The sequence below is a fragment of the Patagioenas fasciata genome, chromosome 4, assembly GCF_037038585.1.
Source record: "Patagioenas fasciata isolate bPatFas1 chromosome 4, bPatFas1.hap1, whole genome shotgun sequence".
Classification (NCBI taxonomy): Eukaryota; Metazoa; Chordata; class Aves; order Columbiformes; family Columbidae; genus Patagioenas; species Patagioenas fasciata.
Window position 1 is genome coordinate 9,239,780 of NC_092523.1, and position 20,377 is coordinate 9,260,156.

The 20,377-nt window shown below is 48.0% G+C and overlaps 1 protein-coding gene across 4 annotated transcripts in view; it reads left to right on the forward strand.

The window, feature by feature from the left end:
* The first annotated feature begins 719 nt into the window (after window positions 1-719).
* Window positions 720-20,377, forward strand: part of FGFR3 (fibroblast growth factor receptor 3) — a 57,722-nt gene continuing 38,064 nt past the window's right edge. For all 4 annotated transcript variants that reach the window (XM_065836267.2, XM_065836268.2, XM_065836269.2 and 1 more), the window contains exons 1-2: window positions 720-831; window positions 1,040-1,262. In XM_065836267.2, the coding sequence (XP_065692339.1) occupies window positions 1,088-1,262 (175 nt within the window). In that variant the 5' untranslated portion in view covers window positions 720-831; window positions 1,040-1,087. The remainder of the gene's footprint in view (window positions 832-1,039; window positions 1,263-20,377) is intronic.

The window sequence follows — 20,377 nt, forward strand, 5'->3', positions numbered from 1 at the left end:
ATCATAAATGTAACTAGATACAAGTGACATCTCATCAAATTTTATTGAAGTAGCTAGCCCAGCTAGTGACAGCGAACATACAGAGTCAATGGTAGATGCGATTACTCCTATCAACTAAAAAAAAGCGAGTCTGTTCATTTGGTGGGCAAAGTCAGGGTGCTCTAAGCAGGCTGGTGGCTTCACTTCGGGGTTCAGCGTGGCAACCCTGCCAGGGGAGTGGGTGTGCCGCTCATTTGCTGTGCCGCTCATTTGCTGTGCAAGCCCTCAGGCAGAGCCGAAGCTTTGCCTTCAGTTTCTGTGCTGCCCCCCGCGCTCACGGGTCCCCCTTCAGCCCACTCCCACCGCCTCTTTTCAGAAGATGCACTGTTAGACGGCCAGAGCGAGAAAACACACGGGTGTGTTTCACGGCACACGCTGGAGCCGCGATCGGCTGCCGCGGGGTTTTGAGGCAACTTCAACCCCGAATACATGGGAACAGGGTGCCTGCCGCACCCCGGGGGCTTGGCGCGAGCCGCCGCCCGCTCCCAGCGGCACCCGTCCGCCCCCTTCTCTCCCCCGGCGGAGCCGCTCTCCCCCCGCGCAGCCCCGGGGGCCGGGCGCGGAGCGGAGCGGGCGGCGGGCTCGGCCCCCCGCGGTGGTGGGGCGGGGCGGCGGGGCGGGCGGCCCGGCCCGGCGGGCGGGGACATCGCGGCCGCCCCGCTCCGCTCCGCGCCGCGCCGAGCAGACGCAGGAGCGCCGCGGCGGCGGTGGCGGCTCGGCCAGGCGTGTTTCTTACCTCCCTCCCTCCGTCCCTCCATGCGCGGTGCGCGGCCAGCCGCGGGGCTTGCGCAGGTAGGCGCCCCGCCGCCGCTCAGAGCCCGGGCTGCGCGCGTCCGTGTACGCTTTTTTACTTCCCCACCACTTTTTTTTCCTCCTCTTTTTTCCCCTCTTATTTTTCCTTTTTATTATTTTTACTTTTCCTCCTCCGTCTCGGCACCGGGGGCGGGGGGATTGGGATTCCTCCTCCTCCCCCTGAGCGCCTCTTTCCCTCTCCCGGCAGCGCGGCGGCGGAGCGGAGCGGTGAGCGGCGGCAGCATGCGGCTGCGGGATGTCTGAGGCGGGCGGTGCGGCGGCGGCCGCGCTGCCCCGGCGCCGTGCCGGAGGCATGCGGGCGGCCTGGGGCTCCGTCTGGTGCCTGTGCCTGGCGGCGGCCGTCGGCGGGATACCGGCGGGGCGGCGGGGCGGCGGCGCGGCGGCGGAGAGGAGCGGCGGGCAGCCGGCAGGTAAGGCTCCGCGGCCGCGCACACGTGCTCCGCGCTGCGGCTCGGACCGGGGAGCGGGTCGGTGGCGGCGGGGCCGGGTTTAGCGCTGCAAGTCTCCGCACTGTCCCGGAGAGTGGAAGGGGGCGGATGGAGATCGCCGGAGCCGGCTTTGGAGCGGGAGTTACAAACGCGGCGCCGGGGAGGTGGCAAAGGGGCCGGGGTGAGCCTCCTCTCACCACCTCTCCGCCAAGGCTTAGAGGCGCCCAGGAGGGTTAAACAGGTTTTAAGATGATCCCTGTGCCCCAGAAGCCCTGTCCCAGCCATGGCAGTACATGCAACCCCCGGCGTTTGACCCGTGGCTGCGTTTATAACTGCAGCCGGGGAAAGGAAAGGTGCCTCCGTGCATGTGTAGCGCGCATCTTCAGCGCACGTCAGAAATGCTCAGGCCATGTGTGTTCGGGTGGGAAAAAAGTCAAGGAGAGTCATTTATATCCACACCTTGGGAGCAAAACTGGAGTTGCGACAGCTCCGGGTGCACACACGCTGGATCGCAGCTGAATAACTGTGGCTGTGCTGAGAAGGGAACAGCATTTCAGGGAAGGCAGTAAAGATCTCCCCTCGAGTGGCAGCACTGCAGTTGCAAGTGAAAAAAAGTTAACACGTCGAACCAAAGATGTTTTTTTTAAAAAAAATACACGGCGGGTTTGAAACGTCGTGTCTCTCTGATATGCCTCAGCTGCTACCTGAGTCCCTGTTTATTTTTCAAAGCTCTTTAATGGAAGGGAGCCCCCTCGCAGCCCCCCGTCTTCGGGATTGCATGTACCCGGCAGAAAGTTTCCATTGTTCAGGAAAGGGTTTGAAGCCTGTTTGCCAAAAAAGTGACAGGGGAATAAATGGGCTTCGTGAAGGCTTGGGGGTGGGGGCATTACTTTCATACCCCTTTTGGTTAAAGCTATAAATCACACCGGGGGTTGGTTTTGTTTTCAAGAAAGTCCTAATAAAACACCAGATTCTTAGTGTAACTCGTTTGGCTCATTTTTCACAGCCAAAAGAATTGATTTATGGGGCAACATCTCAGCGACTTGGTCAGAGCAGATGAGGTCGGTGGGCAGGAGGAAGCGAGCAGCCTGTGCTGGTCACAGGGGTGGGAAGCGGCAGAAACAAAGTGTCCCCAGTTCTCCCCATTTTTGCCTGAAGTACGTATTGGCTCTGTCACTTTGAGCACAGTTAAACCCACCGGGGTCGGGAACAACCTCAGTGGCTGCCTCGGTGATCGCCTGGGCTTCCACCTGCATCTTCAGCCCGTAGCTTGGGGTTGATGATGTTGTCAAGTGGTGCTAAACCCTTCATGTGCTCTAAGACACCTTTGCCCGTTAAGGCTTTAGGATAACGTTAAAATTTTAACAAGTGGTGTAGCTGGAGGCTGTGCTGTGACAAGCGTCCCTCTGGTCATGTCTGTGAGCCGAGTGATGGGTTAGGATTCCAGGGGCTCTACTGGAAATCTTCGGGACAGGCTCTGTTACCGCTCTGTCAGCTTTTTCTAAAGCAAAGGTATAACTGTCAAACCCCCCCTGTGCTCCCTGGGAGCAGAATTCATCCCTGAGCAGAGCGCTCCTGTTAACCCCAACACCCAGCAATGTCTCTAGGGGTTGACTCATCACTGCAAACTGCTGGAGGGTCCTGCAGGTGGGGGGCTGTGAGGGCAGGGGGAGCTTGGCAAGGGCAGGGGGAACTTGGCGATGCCGGTGGTTCTCCCAGCGCCGACCACGTGTGTGGGGAAGCATGAAACCGGTGCTGCTCGCTCAGCTCCGTGCCGAAACCAGCAGCCCTGCCAGCGCAGGAGCACCCGCTGCCCGTCTGACCCTGGAGGGGGAAAGGTTGTGCAAAAGAAACTGTAAAGAATATAAACCTTCAGAGCCAAGTAAAAACACATTTTACTTTTTCAGTCTTTTTGAATTGAATGGTAAAAAGCAAATTCTTTCTCCTAGTCAAATGGGCCATGGGGTATTGGCTCATTACTGAGGGTTGTTGTTCGCTGGGCTTTGCATTTACAGTCTAAGGCCTTATTTTCCATAAAGGGGCTTGGAAGGATTTTTCCCCAGTGATCTAATTCTCCACACGGGTCTGTGAAGGCTGTAACAGCTACTGCTTTGTGCCTATACTCAGCTACATAAAACACACATTGAAGGGAGGCATTCTCGAGGTATGTGTATGTTTGCTAATATGAATACTCGCTGTTAGCGGAGGTGGAGGGGGTGCAGGTTTTAACATCTCCGCAGGGAGGTGTTCGGCTGTTGGCAGGAAGGAGGCAGATGGCGGGGCTGTTGCTGAATAGAAGCTAAACTAAAAACACCAGGGGCCTCATCTGGGCTGAGTTTCTCTTCTCTCCTTTTCTCGGGGCTGCTGCAGGAAGAACAATGTCAAATTTCTCCCCCCCTTCTTTTTTTTTTTTATGAATGAAAGTAGAGAGGCGAGGCAGGATTGAATGTGTATGTCATTCAGGGGCTATGACAGAGATGATTAGGGAGGTCAGTGAACTCCTTTGCAGCCTTGAGCATGCGGTCACTCTATTCAGCAGCCACAGAATAGACATCAATATAAAAAAGCCCGTCCAATTTGCATTAGTATTCAGATAAAGATATTACTTCGTACGATTTGTGAATGTCAAGTAATGCTGGCTGTTTTCTTAGAGAGCAGACCAACTGAAATGGCAGCGTTTCACTTTTAAAAGCTTATGATAACCGACCTGTCTCCCGTAGCTGGTGTGTGTGTGTTTGTCTGCATACAGACAGTATACATGAAAAAGGGAATTTTGGGGCTTCTTAGGATTTGTATTGCACTAGTTAGTTGCTAAAGTTGCCTGTGTGTGTTGAAAGAGTTTTACAGAGAGCTGCTAATGTTTGTGCGGGAAGGGGAGAGCTCTCCCAGTCTGTCAGGAGCCAGAACCAAAGTTTCCTTGTGCAGTACTGGAGTCAAACTGTCACCCAGAGTTACTGCACAGACAGTTTTCAGGCCAAAAGAATGCAAAAGGGGCCATTTTGGGATTTTGCTAGAGTTGAATGGGATGGCTTGTACCAATTCCTGTGACTTCTCTGCTTGGAAAGAGCTGGTGACGCAGTGGCTGAGGTGTTTTTCTTCACGCAGCTGATAGCAAGCTGGCTTTTGTAGCCGTCCAGCGAGCGCCCAGTGAGGAGTCCGGGGCGTAGGGTACAGCAGCCCGCATCGCTTCGCCTGGCATATCTGAGCGTTTCAAAGTTCACTCCCAAATTATAAGGGGATTGAAGCGGGTGCCAAATGGCACCAGCCATTCCTGAAGTCCGCCTCGGGATTTATGTGTTAAAACCCTCTAAAAAGAGTCTCATATATATATACTTTGTGCGTGAGACCAGAAACCCTTTAGATTCAGTGGGCAGCTCTGCGGGATACAGTTTTGAGATTAAAAGTTGATCCATTTGTTCTCATTAACAGCAGCAGCTGTAAAAGCTATTGAGGCTAGTATATTTTGCTAAGCGATAAAATAAGAGGATGATGAAATAAGCCTTTTGAAAATCCTATTTCTTAGCAAATAGCGAACTAGAAAGTCTGTTACAGTGCAGAGAGGGACTCATTAATGTATTTGGTCCTAGCTGTATAACATCACATCTTCTACGCGTATTGACAAGGGTCACTCCAATTAAATCTGAGAGTTTTTTTTTCTTTTAATTAAGACTTTATTAACAACCACTGGGTAGGCAATGTGATGAAAGTGAATCTGAAATTTGTGTAGCCAAGTGTTGATCTGCTAATTAAATCATGCAATTAAAGTAAGCCGCTCTGACCAGCATGTTAACTTTTATGACTCCAACAAATTTTCAGTGCTATTCGGGAAAGTGTACCTGTCCAGAAGCCTGTGTGAGTGTGGTTTTTGAAGTTAAGTGAGCACTGAAGAAATCGTGGTTGCTGTATCCCGTTACATCAAGACCATTTCCATCCAGTGGGACACAGTCTGCTGCTTGGACAAAGCTGAAATTTTGCTTGAAGCTCAGGGAGGACTTTTTTCCTCTCTATAAGGCTGAGAAACAAGATTTTTCCCCTTAAAACATGGTCAGTAAAAATGAGCTTTCATATCCAGCTATATGCTCAGAAAGCTGTCCTCCCTGAAAACTTCCTGGATACGTCTGCTATTTCAGTTGGAGGCCCTAGAAGACAGGGAATCACCCCAGTTACTGAGCAGTTCCCAGTTTACAAAAGCATTTGACCAAGGTGTTTGTGACCGTGGTCTGTCAGCCAGCACACAGAGCTGGCTGAAGGCATTAACTGGACCTTAATTTTGGTTAGGGCATGGTCTACTGGGAGGTTTTTCTGGCCGGTCGCTAAAGTGTGTAGGATGCAGTGCAGGAGCCTGAGCATGAGCCCTGAGGCTTCAGAATCGGTAAAGAATTTGCTGTATTGTTCTCATAGTATAGCTTTTGGCAATTTTTAGTATATGTGGAGTAGAATATTACAAATTCAGATATTTGTGTTAAAAATACAAATGGGATTCCTTCCCCAGTTTGGTGACTTTTTCCCAGCTAGGCTGGACGTGATATGCAGATGGCCAATTAAACCGGCCCTATTTTTATTCTGTTTCCCTGTTTGAATAGACTTTTCTCCTTTTCCTAGTGCGCTACATGCTTGTAACTTTTCCTGTGTCCCGGGGGTTTGTCTGGAGCTCTGCATACCTGTTTAGTATTTTTTTCTGACCCTTCAAAAAAAAAAAAGCCAAGAAACACCACACTTGAAATCTGCTGACTCAGCATCCTCCAAGCCATTTGGTAGCCTGGTTTGATAGAGCTGTTTCAGCGTTTGCCATTTCATCTCTTTTAATATTGGTTAGTTAATAAAACTTATTTCCCTCCACATACCAGGCTGAATGCCAGAGAGGGTGGTGACTTAGTAAAAATTTGCCATACCTCCCTTTTTTGCAGCAAATGGGACTGTGGTTCAACAAAGCCCTTCATGGTACGTGGAAGTGGACAGTCCAGGCTGCTAGGAGGAATAAATCTGATAGCACCCCCTATGCAAATAATGGGCTAAAACCATGTCTGAAGACACGTACAATGCTGGAAGTGCCTTAAAATACCTTGTTACACTTTGACTTTTTTCCCTTGGCCTCCTGCATAGCTTATCAGTTTACTGTTTGCCCCTCTTTTGGCTGTTTATCTGGTGATCTTGTAAAAAAAAAAATACCTTTTCTCTGCAGCAGAGCTGACTGTCCCGGTGCCCCATTTCCGATACACTCACAGCTCAGGTTGCCAAGTGCTGTAGATATGATTAAAAACTCTGGATGTGTGAAGAAGGGCTTTTATTCCTGTGGTGAATGCAGTATTCCTGTGTGCTTACCCCTGAAGTATCTGCTCCTTGGCTTGAATGACCAGGAAGTTTCTGTAATATCAAAAGCAAACAAGAACTGTGAGATACGAGCTGAGTAAAACCTTTGGTAAACTTAGTAGTTAAAATGTGAAAGGTAATCAGACATAAACCTGCCCTATTATTCTGATAGACTATCTGGGGGGTTGTCACATTCAGATGGATAGGGAGTAGCCAGGTAAAGTTTTTGTTTGTTTTGTTTGTTTTTTTCTTCTGTGACACTCAGGTTACCCAGTGTTGCAAAGCGTTTCTTTGCAGGATAGCAGCACAGTCAAGTAACAAAACATTGCTCTGGTAACTGCTTCAGTTTCAGAAGTATTCATCTAAAAAAGGTGCGGTATTTGCTGTGGAGGGGGAGGTAGGTCTTGTGTGCTGGCCTTGCTTTCTCAAATCCAGAAAGCAAGGGAAGATAAAGAGTTAGTTAAATAAAAAGGTTATATTAAAACTTGGAAGGAGATTTCTTTATCGCGCAGAACTGTATGCAAAACAATTACCATGTGCTTACATGTTTAGCATCTGTGAGATTTTGGGGCCGTGCCATTTCTGCAGGTTGCGAGGGGTTAAAAGTATTAATGACTCAGAAGTGAGAAGGGTTCCAAGTCTTCGGGTGCGGAAAGGACGCAGTCTAGGATCACTTAGTCTAGGATCACTCGCTGCGAGCCAGCTCGGCTCGGCAGGCTGCAGTGTGTGCTGAAGGCACTTTTCCCCGGGAACGCTGTGGCACGAGTACCCCAGCATTGGTGTTTGCACCCAGCCATTGTACTGCGAGCTGTCGAACTACCTGGAAATGTCAAGCTGACACATGGCAACATGTTGGTTTGGGGGTTTTTTCCCTCTTTTTCATTTTCAGCCGAGGAGCCAAGTCATCACTATATCGCTTAGTTTGAGTATAAGGGTTTTAGGGAGAGGAGGTAACAGGCGATCCTGGTGCATGCCAGGGACCTGCAAAGGTGACTTCCCAACTCCTGCCATTTGATAACTGATAAAAGTATTTGTCGGCTTAATTTAATGCTTTTGTCTTCAAAAGTGGAGTGTTTGACAGTTGTACCTTTATTGCGCTGAACTACCTTGTGCCGTTCATGGGGAATCTCACTGAAGTATTTCAGCTAATGAAGTTAAATCAGTAAAGCTTTGGAGACCACATCACTGCTAAATTATAAAATTTGGGCTGGTACCCAGAGGTAAGGGAATAAAATGGATTTGAAGCATTTTGGAGTTCACTTGAGGCGAGCTGGGTGTAGGGGAGTCAGCAAAATAGCTGGGTATTGCTTAGGGACCAACCCCGGTGGTGGCTGTGCAGTGCGTGAGGGAGTTCTCACTGATGCCAAGGGAGAGAAGCAATGCAGAGGAAGGCAAGAAGTGGAGAACTTGACTGTTGTAGAGCTCTGAGGAGACTGTTAAGGATGAGAGCATCTCTGAGGCTTCTCTCACAAAACACAGATGGCACCTGACCTCTGTGGAGATGGGCTGAGGACGTGGTCTCCATAGCAGGACTCACAATCTGGGAGCCGTCTGGTCCCCTGTGTTGCGGGTGGTGGCTCTGTAGAGGGACTTACTGGGGGATTTCATCATGGCATGGAGCAGAGGAGATCATGTGAAGCCCTGAATGTGTTTCTACTCTAGACTCCATGAGGTACCGCAGGGTAACATGCATCACCCTGGACTGACAGCTCATCCCTTCTTAGTCATTCCCCCTGGGGAAGGCAAAATATGCATCTATGAAAGCTTTGATTTGGGGAGAAGGGAGCTACAGGAGATGTTCCTGCATCAAGTGATGAGACCAGCCTTTATCAATCTTACACATTCCCTGTCAAAAAACTGAAAAGCTCTCAATAATTGGATTTTTGATTTTACTTTGATGCTTGGCAGAGCTTGTGAAGGTCCTTCATGGCAAGTTTGGCTCTCACTTAGGAGAGCTGTTGCTTTGTTTGGGGGTTTCACCATTCTTTGCTGCTTGTAGTCCTGTAAAAATAATAATGAGGTCCTGATCTTGCACCTATTGAATCCTAAGAAAAAAGCCCACATCGAGTTCCAAGGGAGCAGGGTGAAGCCCTTCACAGATCGTGCTGGGAGCAGCTATTTAATGTACTTTTGGATTGTTTGGGAAGTTTTCTAATGACCTAAACATTTTAACAAGCAGAGGAAACTCATGAGTAAAAGGGTTCCCCGGTTTGAGGGTGGGGAGATGCCCGGTGCTGCTTCATGGGGACAATCCCCGGAGCCAGCTCTCCCTGACCTGTTCCTCTCAACCTGCTGTAACGCAAACCTTCCCTTCCCATCTTGGTTTTTATAACTCCAGCTTCGATACAAGCCAGCAGCAGCATCGCAGCCCAAATGTGAGCGCCAGAGGCCACAGTGGCGGCCACCGCTTGGCGCCAGTCCCGCGTGGAGCCGAGCCGCCGCGCCAGCCGACGTCCCTTCGTGTCCCGTCCTCCGTGCCATCGTATCAGTGTCGGCCGGCATTAGCCCCCAGTGCTGTGATCTGGGAGCGGCACAATGCGCCGGGGAAAGTGTTAATAATCCCCTGCAGGGGTCCGCAGGCAGCTGGGGCTGAACTGGGACTGAGCTGGGGCCACATGCTGCCAGGGCCACTTGCACAGGGACAGGAGCAGGCCGGGGAGCTTTCCCAGCACAGAGCAAGGGGAAAAGAATTTTCTCAGAGGGTTTGGGTGGTTTTTTTCATAACTCCCACCCCCTTTTCACGTGCAAGACTCAAGCACAAGAAATTCCCTCCCAGCAAAATTATTTCAGCAGCTTGTTTGGAGACTGTAGGTCTTGAACTAGCCAGTGACTTGATTTTTGTTTCAGTTTTTTAAATTCCTCCATATAGATTTCCCCCCAGGCAAACGTTTTGTTCCTGGCCGGTAGCAGGATCTGTGCAAGATGAGCATGCTGATTTCCCAGGATGTGCTTTGGGACATGGAGGTATCTGAGTTATAAGTGAAGAAGAAAAACCAGTTGCAATTGGAAGATTAGGGGGTTAAGAGTGTGCCCTGACAAATAACATGTGCAACCAAAGATAAATCCGTGATGAACCTGTCTTTAATTAAAAGAATGACTGGAATTAGGCAGAAGTACCACCTCTCCTGATCTCTATCATGTATATCTGTACGAATAAAGCATTTTTGGGGAGGGAGAAGAGAAAAACACCAGATTTTAATCGTCCTTTGGTAGCCGATATGTCTGCCTTCTGAAAGGGAATATTTCTCCCTGTCTTAGAGTACCCAGGCTTGTTGACAGTAAACAACTGTCAGTTGGCAGTTTATGAAAGAGGGAGAATGTTTAAGAAAACATGTCCAGTTTAAATAGTTATGTTAATAGGCTGGGGATTCATGCAGAAGTGGGGGGCTGGTAGATGGAAGTGCATAAATCAAGAGGCATTTACTTCGTAAGAGATGAGCTGTGAGTGAGTGGAGCTGGGAAAAAATCTTTAAAAAGAATAGTTTTTACAGCCGGTGTGTTTTGCGTGATTCTGCAGCTTTCTATGAAAGCATTATTATTTTTATTTCAAAGGAAAACTCGGAAAGCCTTGGTTCTTGCAGCATGTGGTGGGTCGGGCCCTTGGAGGCCCCTGGGTGGGACGAGCAGTGGGGCTGGGAGCCCAGCACTCCCACTGACCGGCCCTAATGCGGCTTCATGCTCACGGGCAGCACTTGGTCCTTGCAGCCGCCCTCCCGTGTCCTCAGCCTGCGCTTCGCAGGGGCGATCGGAAGAGGAGACTGCAAGGGAACTCTGCCTCCCAATTTGTGAACTGATTAATTACAGAAAGAAAAATGAAAAAAAAAAGAAAAAGTAAGAAACGGCAGATGGTGTCCTCTCTGCATCCCTGCCCAAAGTTGCTACAAATCCATCACCCACCTTCTTCTGAGCTTAAAAACTCGTGAACGTAGTGAGTGATGAGCAACTGTGAAACATTTATCCCAGCTCGGCCCAAAGGCATCAAGTGTCAGAAGTGTAATGAGTGAGGACCTGGTGTCAGGCACTTCAAATCTGTAATTAAGCGTAAAAATAAGTTTCAGGCTTTCCAGGCTCCTGATTTCCCTGGCTTGGGAACAAGAGTATAAGCTGCTGTTGGGGGAGGGGGGGATGTGATATTAGCCTTGAAGATACAGGGTAAAGCCACACTCCTGCACCCCCAGCTCCCATCAGCCGTGAGTATCTCAGAGGGGGTTGACAGCAGTCCCTTCTTTTGCCCTTGTTTCAGACAGAGCAGAGAAAGTTGCAGGAGCAAATGAGAACACCCAGAATACGGATGAAAGGGTCACATTTAACTTTATTTTGGCCGGTGGTTCAATTAATATTGCCATTATTTGGACAAGGAGGCAATGGAAACCCAAGCCTGAAACCTCCTGCCGCAAAAATGCTTTGAAATCTGCCCAGACAAAACAGAAAATAACTCCTAGAAAGTGTTTGTTGAGTTGTACTGGGACTCCAACCTGTGTATTATTTAGTGAAGGAATGAGATTTCTGCCTCATTTTCATGTGTAAGTGTTCTGCCATCTTGGGATTTGAGAAGACAGTGGGCTTCTCCATCAGGGAAGTCTTTGTGGAGGGATGGGAACCACCAAGCTGGCTGGGGGGACAACAGGGCATCTCACTTGGACACTTCGGTGCTTGTTGGCAGAGAGAAAGAAGTTTTAGAAGTGTTTCTGCTGGTGGAAAGAAGGGAAAAGTTGGGAAAATCAGACTGTGGAGGATGTGACAGGTGTCCAAAAGTGCCTGTAGAAGGTCCCCGACCAGCCCTGTCCTGCTGCAGGACACTAGAAACTGCCCTCTGCAGAAGGTTTGCAATTCCTTATGGGAGCATTGAAATATCTGAGTGTAGAGGTGTCTAACCTGCTTTGGGCATTACTGGAGCCTAATATAGTACAGTTTGGAGAAAATTATTATTTGGGGGCATTAAAACTGCTTGAAGGGAGTGGAAACTGAGACACGCATGACTTCCTTGAACTCTCTCTTAATTTATTACGTGCAGTCCGAAACCCACCGTAATAGATACGTTTGCAGGAGACCATTAAAAGGTCCGTTCTGGTGAACCTGATGCCCCGCTGTTGCTGCTGGAAATGATAAACCGCTGCGTTTGGGGCGGATGGTATGCGATGCCCTGTGTGTGTGTGCATATGCATGGAAGCCGTTAAGTCCTGCTAATTTAGGGATTGTTTTCCAAGTCTGTTTTCTATAACTCCATAGACTTAATACAAATAAAGAACCGTCTAAGTTTCCTGTGAGAAGCGCAGAACAAACGCTAAGCGTGGGATTTGAATGCAGAAAGGTGAAAACACAAATGTATACAGCAACAGCAAGTCAAACAAGCTGAAAAAATATTGTAGGGTTGATTTAACAGAGCAGTGAACTCAAAGCTGTCTAATCCCTTTAGCAGCCTTCTTTAAAGAGGAGAAATAAAAGAATTTTTGACATCTATTTTTCTTTTGCCATCCATCCCAACTCTTTCCGATAATGCTGAAGGATAAGAGATGAGTTTAGCACAAGGGCAAAGTGTTACAGCTTTAGTTGATGTGCTTTCCTTTCTAAATAACAAAATCTTTGTTTGTCATTCCTGATTTTAGATTAAATGGATCAGACTTCCTGAAAGGAGATTACTGTTAAACTTCTCCAACTTGGGTACCTGGCACCTAAATCTCGCTTGAGGCACTGAAATAACAGGCTTGGTTTTGAAAGATGCTGAGCCAGGTCAGGCTCTGCATTTAAATCGCTTAAGCACTCTTAAAATCTGGCTGCTCATTTTGATGCCTAGATATGGATTTCTGGGCTTAATCACCGACCTTTGCATTTCAAATGTTTGCCCTTTGTTTTCTTTACTAAGTATGCAGACAGAGCAGCCCCCAAATTATTTTGTCTTCCTTTTACATAGCTGAATAGAGCTAGCAGAGGAGACTTGAAGTTCTGTGTCCTATTACAGAGATATAGGGATCTTTGACAAATGCCATTTTCTGTAACTCAAGGGAAATTTGCAAAAAGGGGAATTTTGACTTGTTTTCATTCATGTGAACGTGATCCATCATATATCAAAACCCCACAATCGGTTGGAAAAAAACGCACACAAACTACCCTAAACCTTTGCCCTCTCTTAATCCATGTACAAGAGGTGGGGTTTTGTGTTTTGTTTTGTTTTGTTTTTAAGATATGTTTTCCCCCCACCCTGAAAGAGAGGCAATTGATAGGCTCATAAACAAAAACCAAACATTAAGTTCTAATCTCCATATAGAGGAGCTTGACCCTTTTTATGGAGAGAGAAGGTAGAGGGAGGAAACAGGGCCAGGAGTTTGAGGTTTAATGCTTATTAAACTTTTAGTGGGTGGGAAAATACAATCAATAAATTTTGTTTAATGCCTCCAAACTGGTGTTAGTTTTCACTAGCTACACTGGAGAGTAGTTTTCATTTTGAAACTAGGACACTCGTAGTTGGAATGACAATTAATGTGGAGTGAATATGGTCCCAGTTGGAAGCCGATTTTTTGAATAGCATGAAAACTTTCCCCACCTCCCCGCTTTGGCTCCGGAGTGAGGTAGCTTCCGTTTTTAATTAGCGAACCAGGCAAAATTTAGCTCATTGTGTCTTTCTGCTCCTTTGGCCCAGTGGATAGCTTGGATTTCTCCATCTTGCTGTCATGAGGCTGTTCTTTTTTTTTTCCTTCAGTTTGGGTGAGGAAAGGAAGCGGGGGAGTTCAGGATACTTAGGATTAAAGTCATTGTTAGGAGGTATTTGCAGCCAGCTGCCTGCATTAAATGAAGATTAGAGGAGCGCACATTAGAAGTGCAAGGGAAATGCAGAGGAGCTGGGATTTGGGAGCTGCATAGCTGTGAACCGAAGGGGAAAGCTTGGGGCTTTATGGCAAATTTTTTCTGATGCCATGTGATCTCAAAGCCCACTTCAGAAAAGCATCACAAGTACCAGAAAAGCAGCACAAGTAATTGCCAGGGCCAGACCTGCCTGGGAATTGTAAAGGGACTGGGAGTCTCTGCATCCCTAAAAAGTTCCTCTGAGGTAGAACTGAACTTTGGGGCCTGTTGAACTTACGTATTGCTTAAAAATTGGTTTGCAGGAGCACATAAGAGGTGGTGAGCATTTTGCTAGAATTCACTGAATAGCTGAAAACCCACCCTGGAGGTCAAAACTCCAAAAGTAATGAAGTTCTGAAGGACTTTAGGAAGCAAATGAGGATGTAGAGAAGGAGCCCAGAAAAATAACTCAATTATTCAGCAATGCATGCTTATTGTTCTAAGGATTTTTAAAGAAAGTTTAAGAATATTTCGACAGATTCAGTTTCTCTCCGTTCTTTATGCTTTGTGGGGCACTTATTTGTGTAATCTGCCATTCTTGTTGCAAACTTTGTGAATTGCTTGGTGCTTGTCAACTACAAACCCTCATGGGGTATCCTGGTCCCGTGAGGCAGGAGGGATGGCATAGAGCACTGATGCTGAGGAGCACAGGTTTGCTCAGGCCCTCCACGATTTAGCAGAACCCAATCCTGCCCCGATGAGACTGGGGACAAGCTTTACTGAGTCCGTTGGGATGCTGGGAAGCCTCAGTGTGTACCTCAGTTTCCATAGCTGCTTCCATTGGCTTTGGAAAGGGGTTGTGGTTGTTGCTTGCTGGCTGCAACAATGAGGGTTTTTCGAACTTCCTCAGGCATGAGAAGCGGGAATGCAAAAACGTCAGCTGTTTTGTGGTGGGGTCTGTCTGCGAGATCAAATCAGGATGCCTCTGCTATGCTGTTCGAAAGCTGGGGCCATGTTGGCCACTGTTCTTCAGAGGCAACAAGAGACAGACACCAAAAGGATGATGATCCATCAGCACAGTCTCTTGTGTTCCACTTGGGATCAGCCCAACGGGTGTCCTGTCACTCTGCCTTGAGGAGGGAACGGTCTGGGTTGAGCACGTTTGGCCACCGCAGTTGGGTGAGGCGGGCTGTGTGACATGTGGGAAAACCATCCCTGGAGACATTCAAGGCCAGGCTGGACGGGGCTCTGAGCAACCTGATCTGGTTGGAGATGGCTCATGGAAAGGGGGTTGGACTAGATGACCTTTGAAGGTTCCTTCCAACTCAGACTATTCTATGATTCTGTGAAATCAGCTGCAAGGGTGCATTTGCTTGCATGCTAGGCTGAGACTGGTGGTGTCCCACGCTGCAAGAGTGGGTTGCTGAGATCTGACACAGCTCATTGCTTTACTCCTGTTGAATAAAGCACGAAGGCTTTGGCACCTGGGAGAGCAGGAACCATCAGCATGGGCATCCTTGAGGTGCTTCAGCACAAGCCAGGAGCTCTCGTAGGACATATGGAGCAGAACAGCCGGAGGACCTCAGCATCCTCGCGCTACTGTGTCTTCACTCCACCATTCCTTGTGTTTAGGGACCATTGATGAAGAAGTGGAGGACATTTTTTACAAGTTATTTTATTTCTGTTAAAAAAAAAATAATCAAGGAGTACAGAGAACTGTGAGATAGATAGATAGGAGTAGTCATTGCTCCGTTGTTTTGAGTGAGGAACCAAGGAAAGTGATAGCACAGGCAGGCCAAATTTTACGGAAAACTCCCCATCACTGCCTGTTCCTTTAAGCCAGCAAAGTCCCAGCTGAAGTCTGTCCTTGGGACAGGCTCTGGGCTCTCAGCAGCAACCAAAGCTTTGTGTCTCTTGGGTTTTGCATTCCAATTCTTCTTAGGTGTAGCCAGGAGACCCCTTTGATTTGTTCTCTGCTTTTAATTCCTCAGGGATTTCCAAGTGCCACAGGGAAATCCTCCTGGCCAAAGTGTTTTTGTAACTTTTTTAGCTTTGTGACAATTTATTTCTTCTTCTAACTCTCAGCATCTGAATTGGGTGATTTCAGAAAGCAGTCCATTAAAAGGAGGATACTGTAGAGTCCTGATGAATCCTGTTTTCTACTTGGCCGGTGGAACAGAAAGCTAATTGCCAGTAGTAAATCCATTCAAAGGAAGGCTGGAGGGAGGGAGAAAAGCTAATATTCCTCCTTGAATGCCGTTTAATCTCTGAAACCTTTCATGCAGATGTAAATTAGGATTTGCACAACAGAGACAACAGTTGCTCATAGATAAGGCAGATTTGCAACATCTGCTTTTCCATTCTAGAAGCTCTTCCAAAGTCACTGCCGGGAATAGCCAAGCTAAACACTAGAGACTGTTTTTTTCTCTTTCCATAATCTCTTGTTTATGAAGAAGGCTGTGTATGACACAGTTATCTTTCTGCTAATTCTCTAGGAAAAAATTTTGCTTTCCTCCTAACACAGATCTAAGAAAAAAAACCCCGCCAGGTGGTAAAACAGTGCAGCACATTTGTTAACATCATTGGAAGAAACGTTGTCTGGTAACAATTATGTAGACTGCTGTGTGGTAATACAGTATAAACAGTTTGCCTTGCATTATTATTAGGAAAGCTATTTTAAGCTTTTCCAGGAGAACTACCACCTCCTAATGCCCCCCCGCAAACACACACAATAGGTGAAAGATAAAGCGACACCTTCAGATGATGGAGTCAAACCATTTTCGGACGTGGTTTCCTAAAGGCCCATTTCTCAGTCACAGTTTAGGCTTTTACAAAAACAAACAGAATTTTTTAAAATTTTTGCTAAGGTGTGAGCCTCAGTGATCAGGGGAGATAACCCAGCCAAACACCATGCAGGGAAATAATGTTTCCGCAAAGCATCCCCTGCTGCTGTGATGGCCAGAGCCCCTTCTTCCTGGGATGGCTGTAGCCTGACACCGGGAAATGTCTTGACCTTGGAGGGGGAGAAAAGGAATGGAAGAGAGAAGAGAGGATGTGTATTTTATATAACACTTCTGTATGTATAATATTATATATACCTGAATGCTATACATAATATTATGTATGTGTATATATAAACATAACTATAAAATATATTTAATATTATATATAAAACACATAAAACTTATATTTTATGTTGTCTTATGCTGTGCCAGGCCGGTGATGTGCCCTGTGAGGTGGCAGGGTTGTGTCCAGGCAGGGATGCTCTGCCACTGGCACTGTCACAGCTGCTGCAGGAAGCTTTACCTTGCATAAAACACCACCAAAAATACAATTATAAAAAATACCCCATCAGCTCCCCACGGTGCAGTGGGAATATGCGGTGACTTTAGCTGAGCTCGCTTTGCTGTGGGGGCCGCTCCCTTGATCTTATCTGCTCTGAGAAGGCAGGTACGTGGGGAAGGAGGCGATCCCACGATCTTATCGTGCCCACCTTCCATGGGGGCTGCTGCTGGGTGCAGAGCCCGGCGCTGGTTTGGTGGTTTTCAATATTCCACCAGGGCTTGTCTGCCTCTGAGGGAGTAGGGACGTGGCAGGGACGTGCTCATGGGGAGGTGGCACTGGGGCTGCTTGTCACCCCATCCTGGCTGCTTTTTAAAATAAGGCAGGTCCCAAAAGAACAGCGTTCAGCAAGAAAAGTGTTTTATTTCCCTTCTGGACAATGGGGTTTGGGCAACAGGGTTTACTCTTCAAAGAATCACAGAATATTAGGGATTGGAAGGGGCCTCGAAAGATCATCCAGTCCAATCTCCCCTACCGGAGCAGGAACACCCAGATGAGGTTACACAGGAAGGTGTCCAGGCGGGTTTGAATGTCTGCAGAGAAGGAGACTCCACAACCTCCCTGGGCAGCCTGGGCCAGTGTCTGTCACCCTCACTGAGAAGAAGTTTCTTCTCATATTTGAGTGGAAACTCCTGTGTTCCAGTTTGAACCCATTACCCCTTGTCCTATCATTGGTTGTCACCGAGAAGAGCCTGGCTCCATCCTTGTGACACTCGCCCTTTACATATTTATAAACATTAATGAGGTCACCCCTCAGTCTCCTCCAAGCTCCAGAGCCCCAGCTCCCTCAGCCTTTCCTCACACAGGAGATGCTCCACTCCCTTCAGCATCTTTGTTGCCCTGCGCTGGACTCTCTCCAGCAGTTCCCTGTCCTTCTGGAACTCAGGGCCCAGAACTGGTCACAATATTCCAGATGTGGTCTCACCAGGACAGAGTAGAGGGGCAAGAGAACCTCTCTCGACCTACTAACCACCCCCCTTCTAATACACCCCAGGTACCATTGGCTTTCCTGGCCACAAGGGCCCAGTGCTGGCTCATGGTCATCCTGCTGTCCACCAGGACCCCCCAGGTCCATCATTTTGCAGAAGTCCCAAGGTGAGATGGGGAAGCGTCCCTGTCCCACGAGCAGTGACACAGGTTGTGAGGGGTCAATAGTACTGTGGCCCCTATTGTGGGAAACTTATTTAGAGGACATGGTGCTGGTCTAAGCCTGGAGATAGTCTGTGGGCTCTTTGCCATCATGGCATTGTTCATCCCACCGATACTGGGGCTGAGGGAGGTTTCCATATCCCTACAGCAGTTGGCCACTGACTTGGTGTTTGTGACCATGGTCCCCCTGGGAATGGGACACCAAACTCAACAGGAGAAAGCTCTGTCATGGTTGTTGCTCCGTGATCCTATAATCCACTGTCATGGTGGATTTTGTGCAATAAAATACATAAAACAAGAAATGCTTTTGAATTAACCTGAAGAGAGACATGCGTTGAGTACTGCTGTCTTTCTGTTTGTTAATGTGCCAAATACAACTTATCCAGCTTGAAAAGGGAAAAATACGATCCACTGAGAAATGAAACGCTTAGTCTATTCCATCACTGGGCTGTGAAGCAATCCCAAAAGCCTCTTCAGCATTACTAGAGTCCGAGGTGAAGTGAGGAATATCTTGCTGTTGGTACTGAATATCGAGTGCCTTGAGCCTTCTGTGGTGGGATTCCCAGTGATTTTGGTTGTGTGGTGGATGCGCCCCAGCTGTGGGATGTGTGCTGGAGGAGGATGATGCTGATGGGGGAGGCATGCACCCTCCTGAGCAGTCCCTTGGAATGCTCCCGAACAGTTGGATGTTTGGAAAAGTGGAATTGTGGGAAGCTGTTCCAGGAGGAAAAACACAGGTGAAGAGAAATAACTGGATGGAGTGTCCTGGAGACAGGACTCAGCACCCTGTGAGGTGATGGGAGGCTCATCCCACTGAGCTTCCCATGGGCACTGTCGACCTTCAGTGCCCGAGAGCAGCCTCCCATGCCTTCTGCCACAGCACCTGAAAACAGTCTCTGACACTGGGGAGAACACCAGCCAGGCTCTAGGTTGGCTTGAAGTTTTTGGGGGTTCATAAGCAGCCCAGGAATGCCCTACCACCCTCCACCTCCTCATCCTTTTGTGCCTGAAAAGTAAATAACTGCATATCCTCCTGCAGTTCTGGAGAGCTGCCTGCTTTGAAACAAAAATAAAACATTTCCAAGCTCAGCCAGAAGCAAGTATTGATATCTAAGAGGAGCAGACACCTGATGGAAATAGTGACACGCTTTAGCACTTGGAGCTATGAGCCACACAGAAGGTGAATTATTGCTGGGATGAGCCAGGCAGCTATGAAGTATCTTACCCTTATAAGTGAGTACTTGCAAAAGCATTATAGCATTGCTGGGCCAGCTGCTCCTCATTGTGGAAGGTGCTTCCCAGCTAGTTGCTGCCTTTTTGCTCCTCTGAACAGCTCAAAAATTGCCTTTTTCTCTGTATTGTGTTTGCTACAAGCAGCGGTGATGCTGCTGCAAGTGCTGATCTCCATCAGTAGCGTCTCTTGGTGATTCCCAACTCATTACTGCTTTGGCTAAACTAATAAATGGTTGAATTTTAGTCGTATCTTGGGAGCCCACAACCTAGATTGCCTCCTCCTCTCCAAGAACCCATTAAAGCTGCAAACTCATTAATCCCTGTTATGCTGGCAGGTAGCAGAGCAGATTCCTGTAACCCCTACATGAGTTAACTCCCCAGTAATTTATACCTATGTCTACTGTGGATTTCGAAAAAATGCTGTTAATGTTAGATCCCAAATGGGAGTTTCCTTTGGGAGAGCCGGGGGCAATTTTGCAACCTGATTTACAACAGAAACGCTTTAGGAAAGTTGAAAGGATGTGTGGGGATATCTGTTTGCCAGCAGTTAGAATGGCTTTCTTGGGATGAAGGACTGGGATCCGGGAGATGTGTGTTCAGCCCCAGTAAAGCCAAAAACCTGTCTCCCTGCAGTGCTGCTTTGCAGTGGGAAGTTTTCTGAGTCCCTCAAAGGTGCATGTCCAGATGCAAGACCCAACCATATTGGGAGAGCTTGTCGCCTGCTCCTCTGTACTGGTTTCCCTAAGACTTAGCAATGGGAGATGCAGGATGAAGAAGGTGACCAAACCCTTGCCCAGGTCCCCGGGAGGGCTCAGCCTATCTGTGTTAAACCCCTCCCAAGTGCAGGCTGCACACTCGGCTCCTGCCTGGAGATGTAGACTTCTGCAAGTCAGCCTGCTGGCTGGATGCTTGGTCTCAGAGGTGTCAACTTCATGTCTCCTTCTTGTCTTGGTGACTCCTGTTGAGAAGGTGTTGGAAAGACCAGCCACTTGCAGCTGGAAGGTGGGAAGGAGGTTCTGAGCTCTAGGCACCTGGTGGGAGACATGAGCTCTGATTCCCCACTTTGAACTCCAGTTCTTCTCAGCATGGAAATGAGACTGTCTCTGCTTTCAGATTTATCCTTGTATTTGAAAGCTACATGAGGAATAATAAGAGTAAAATTTCATTCTCCAAGGTCACAGCTCGGCAAAGTGTTTAAGCACTTCGTTGCACATTTAAGTACTTTGTGGAGGTCTCCAATTTGGGTCGTGTTTCTTTTAAGCCATAAGCATATAAACTGAAAT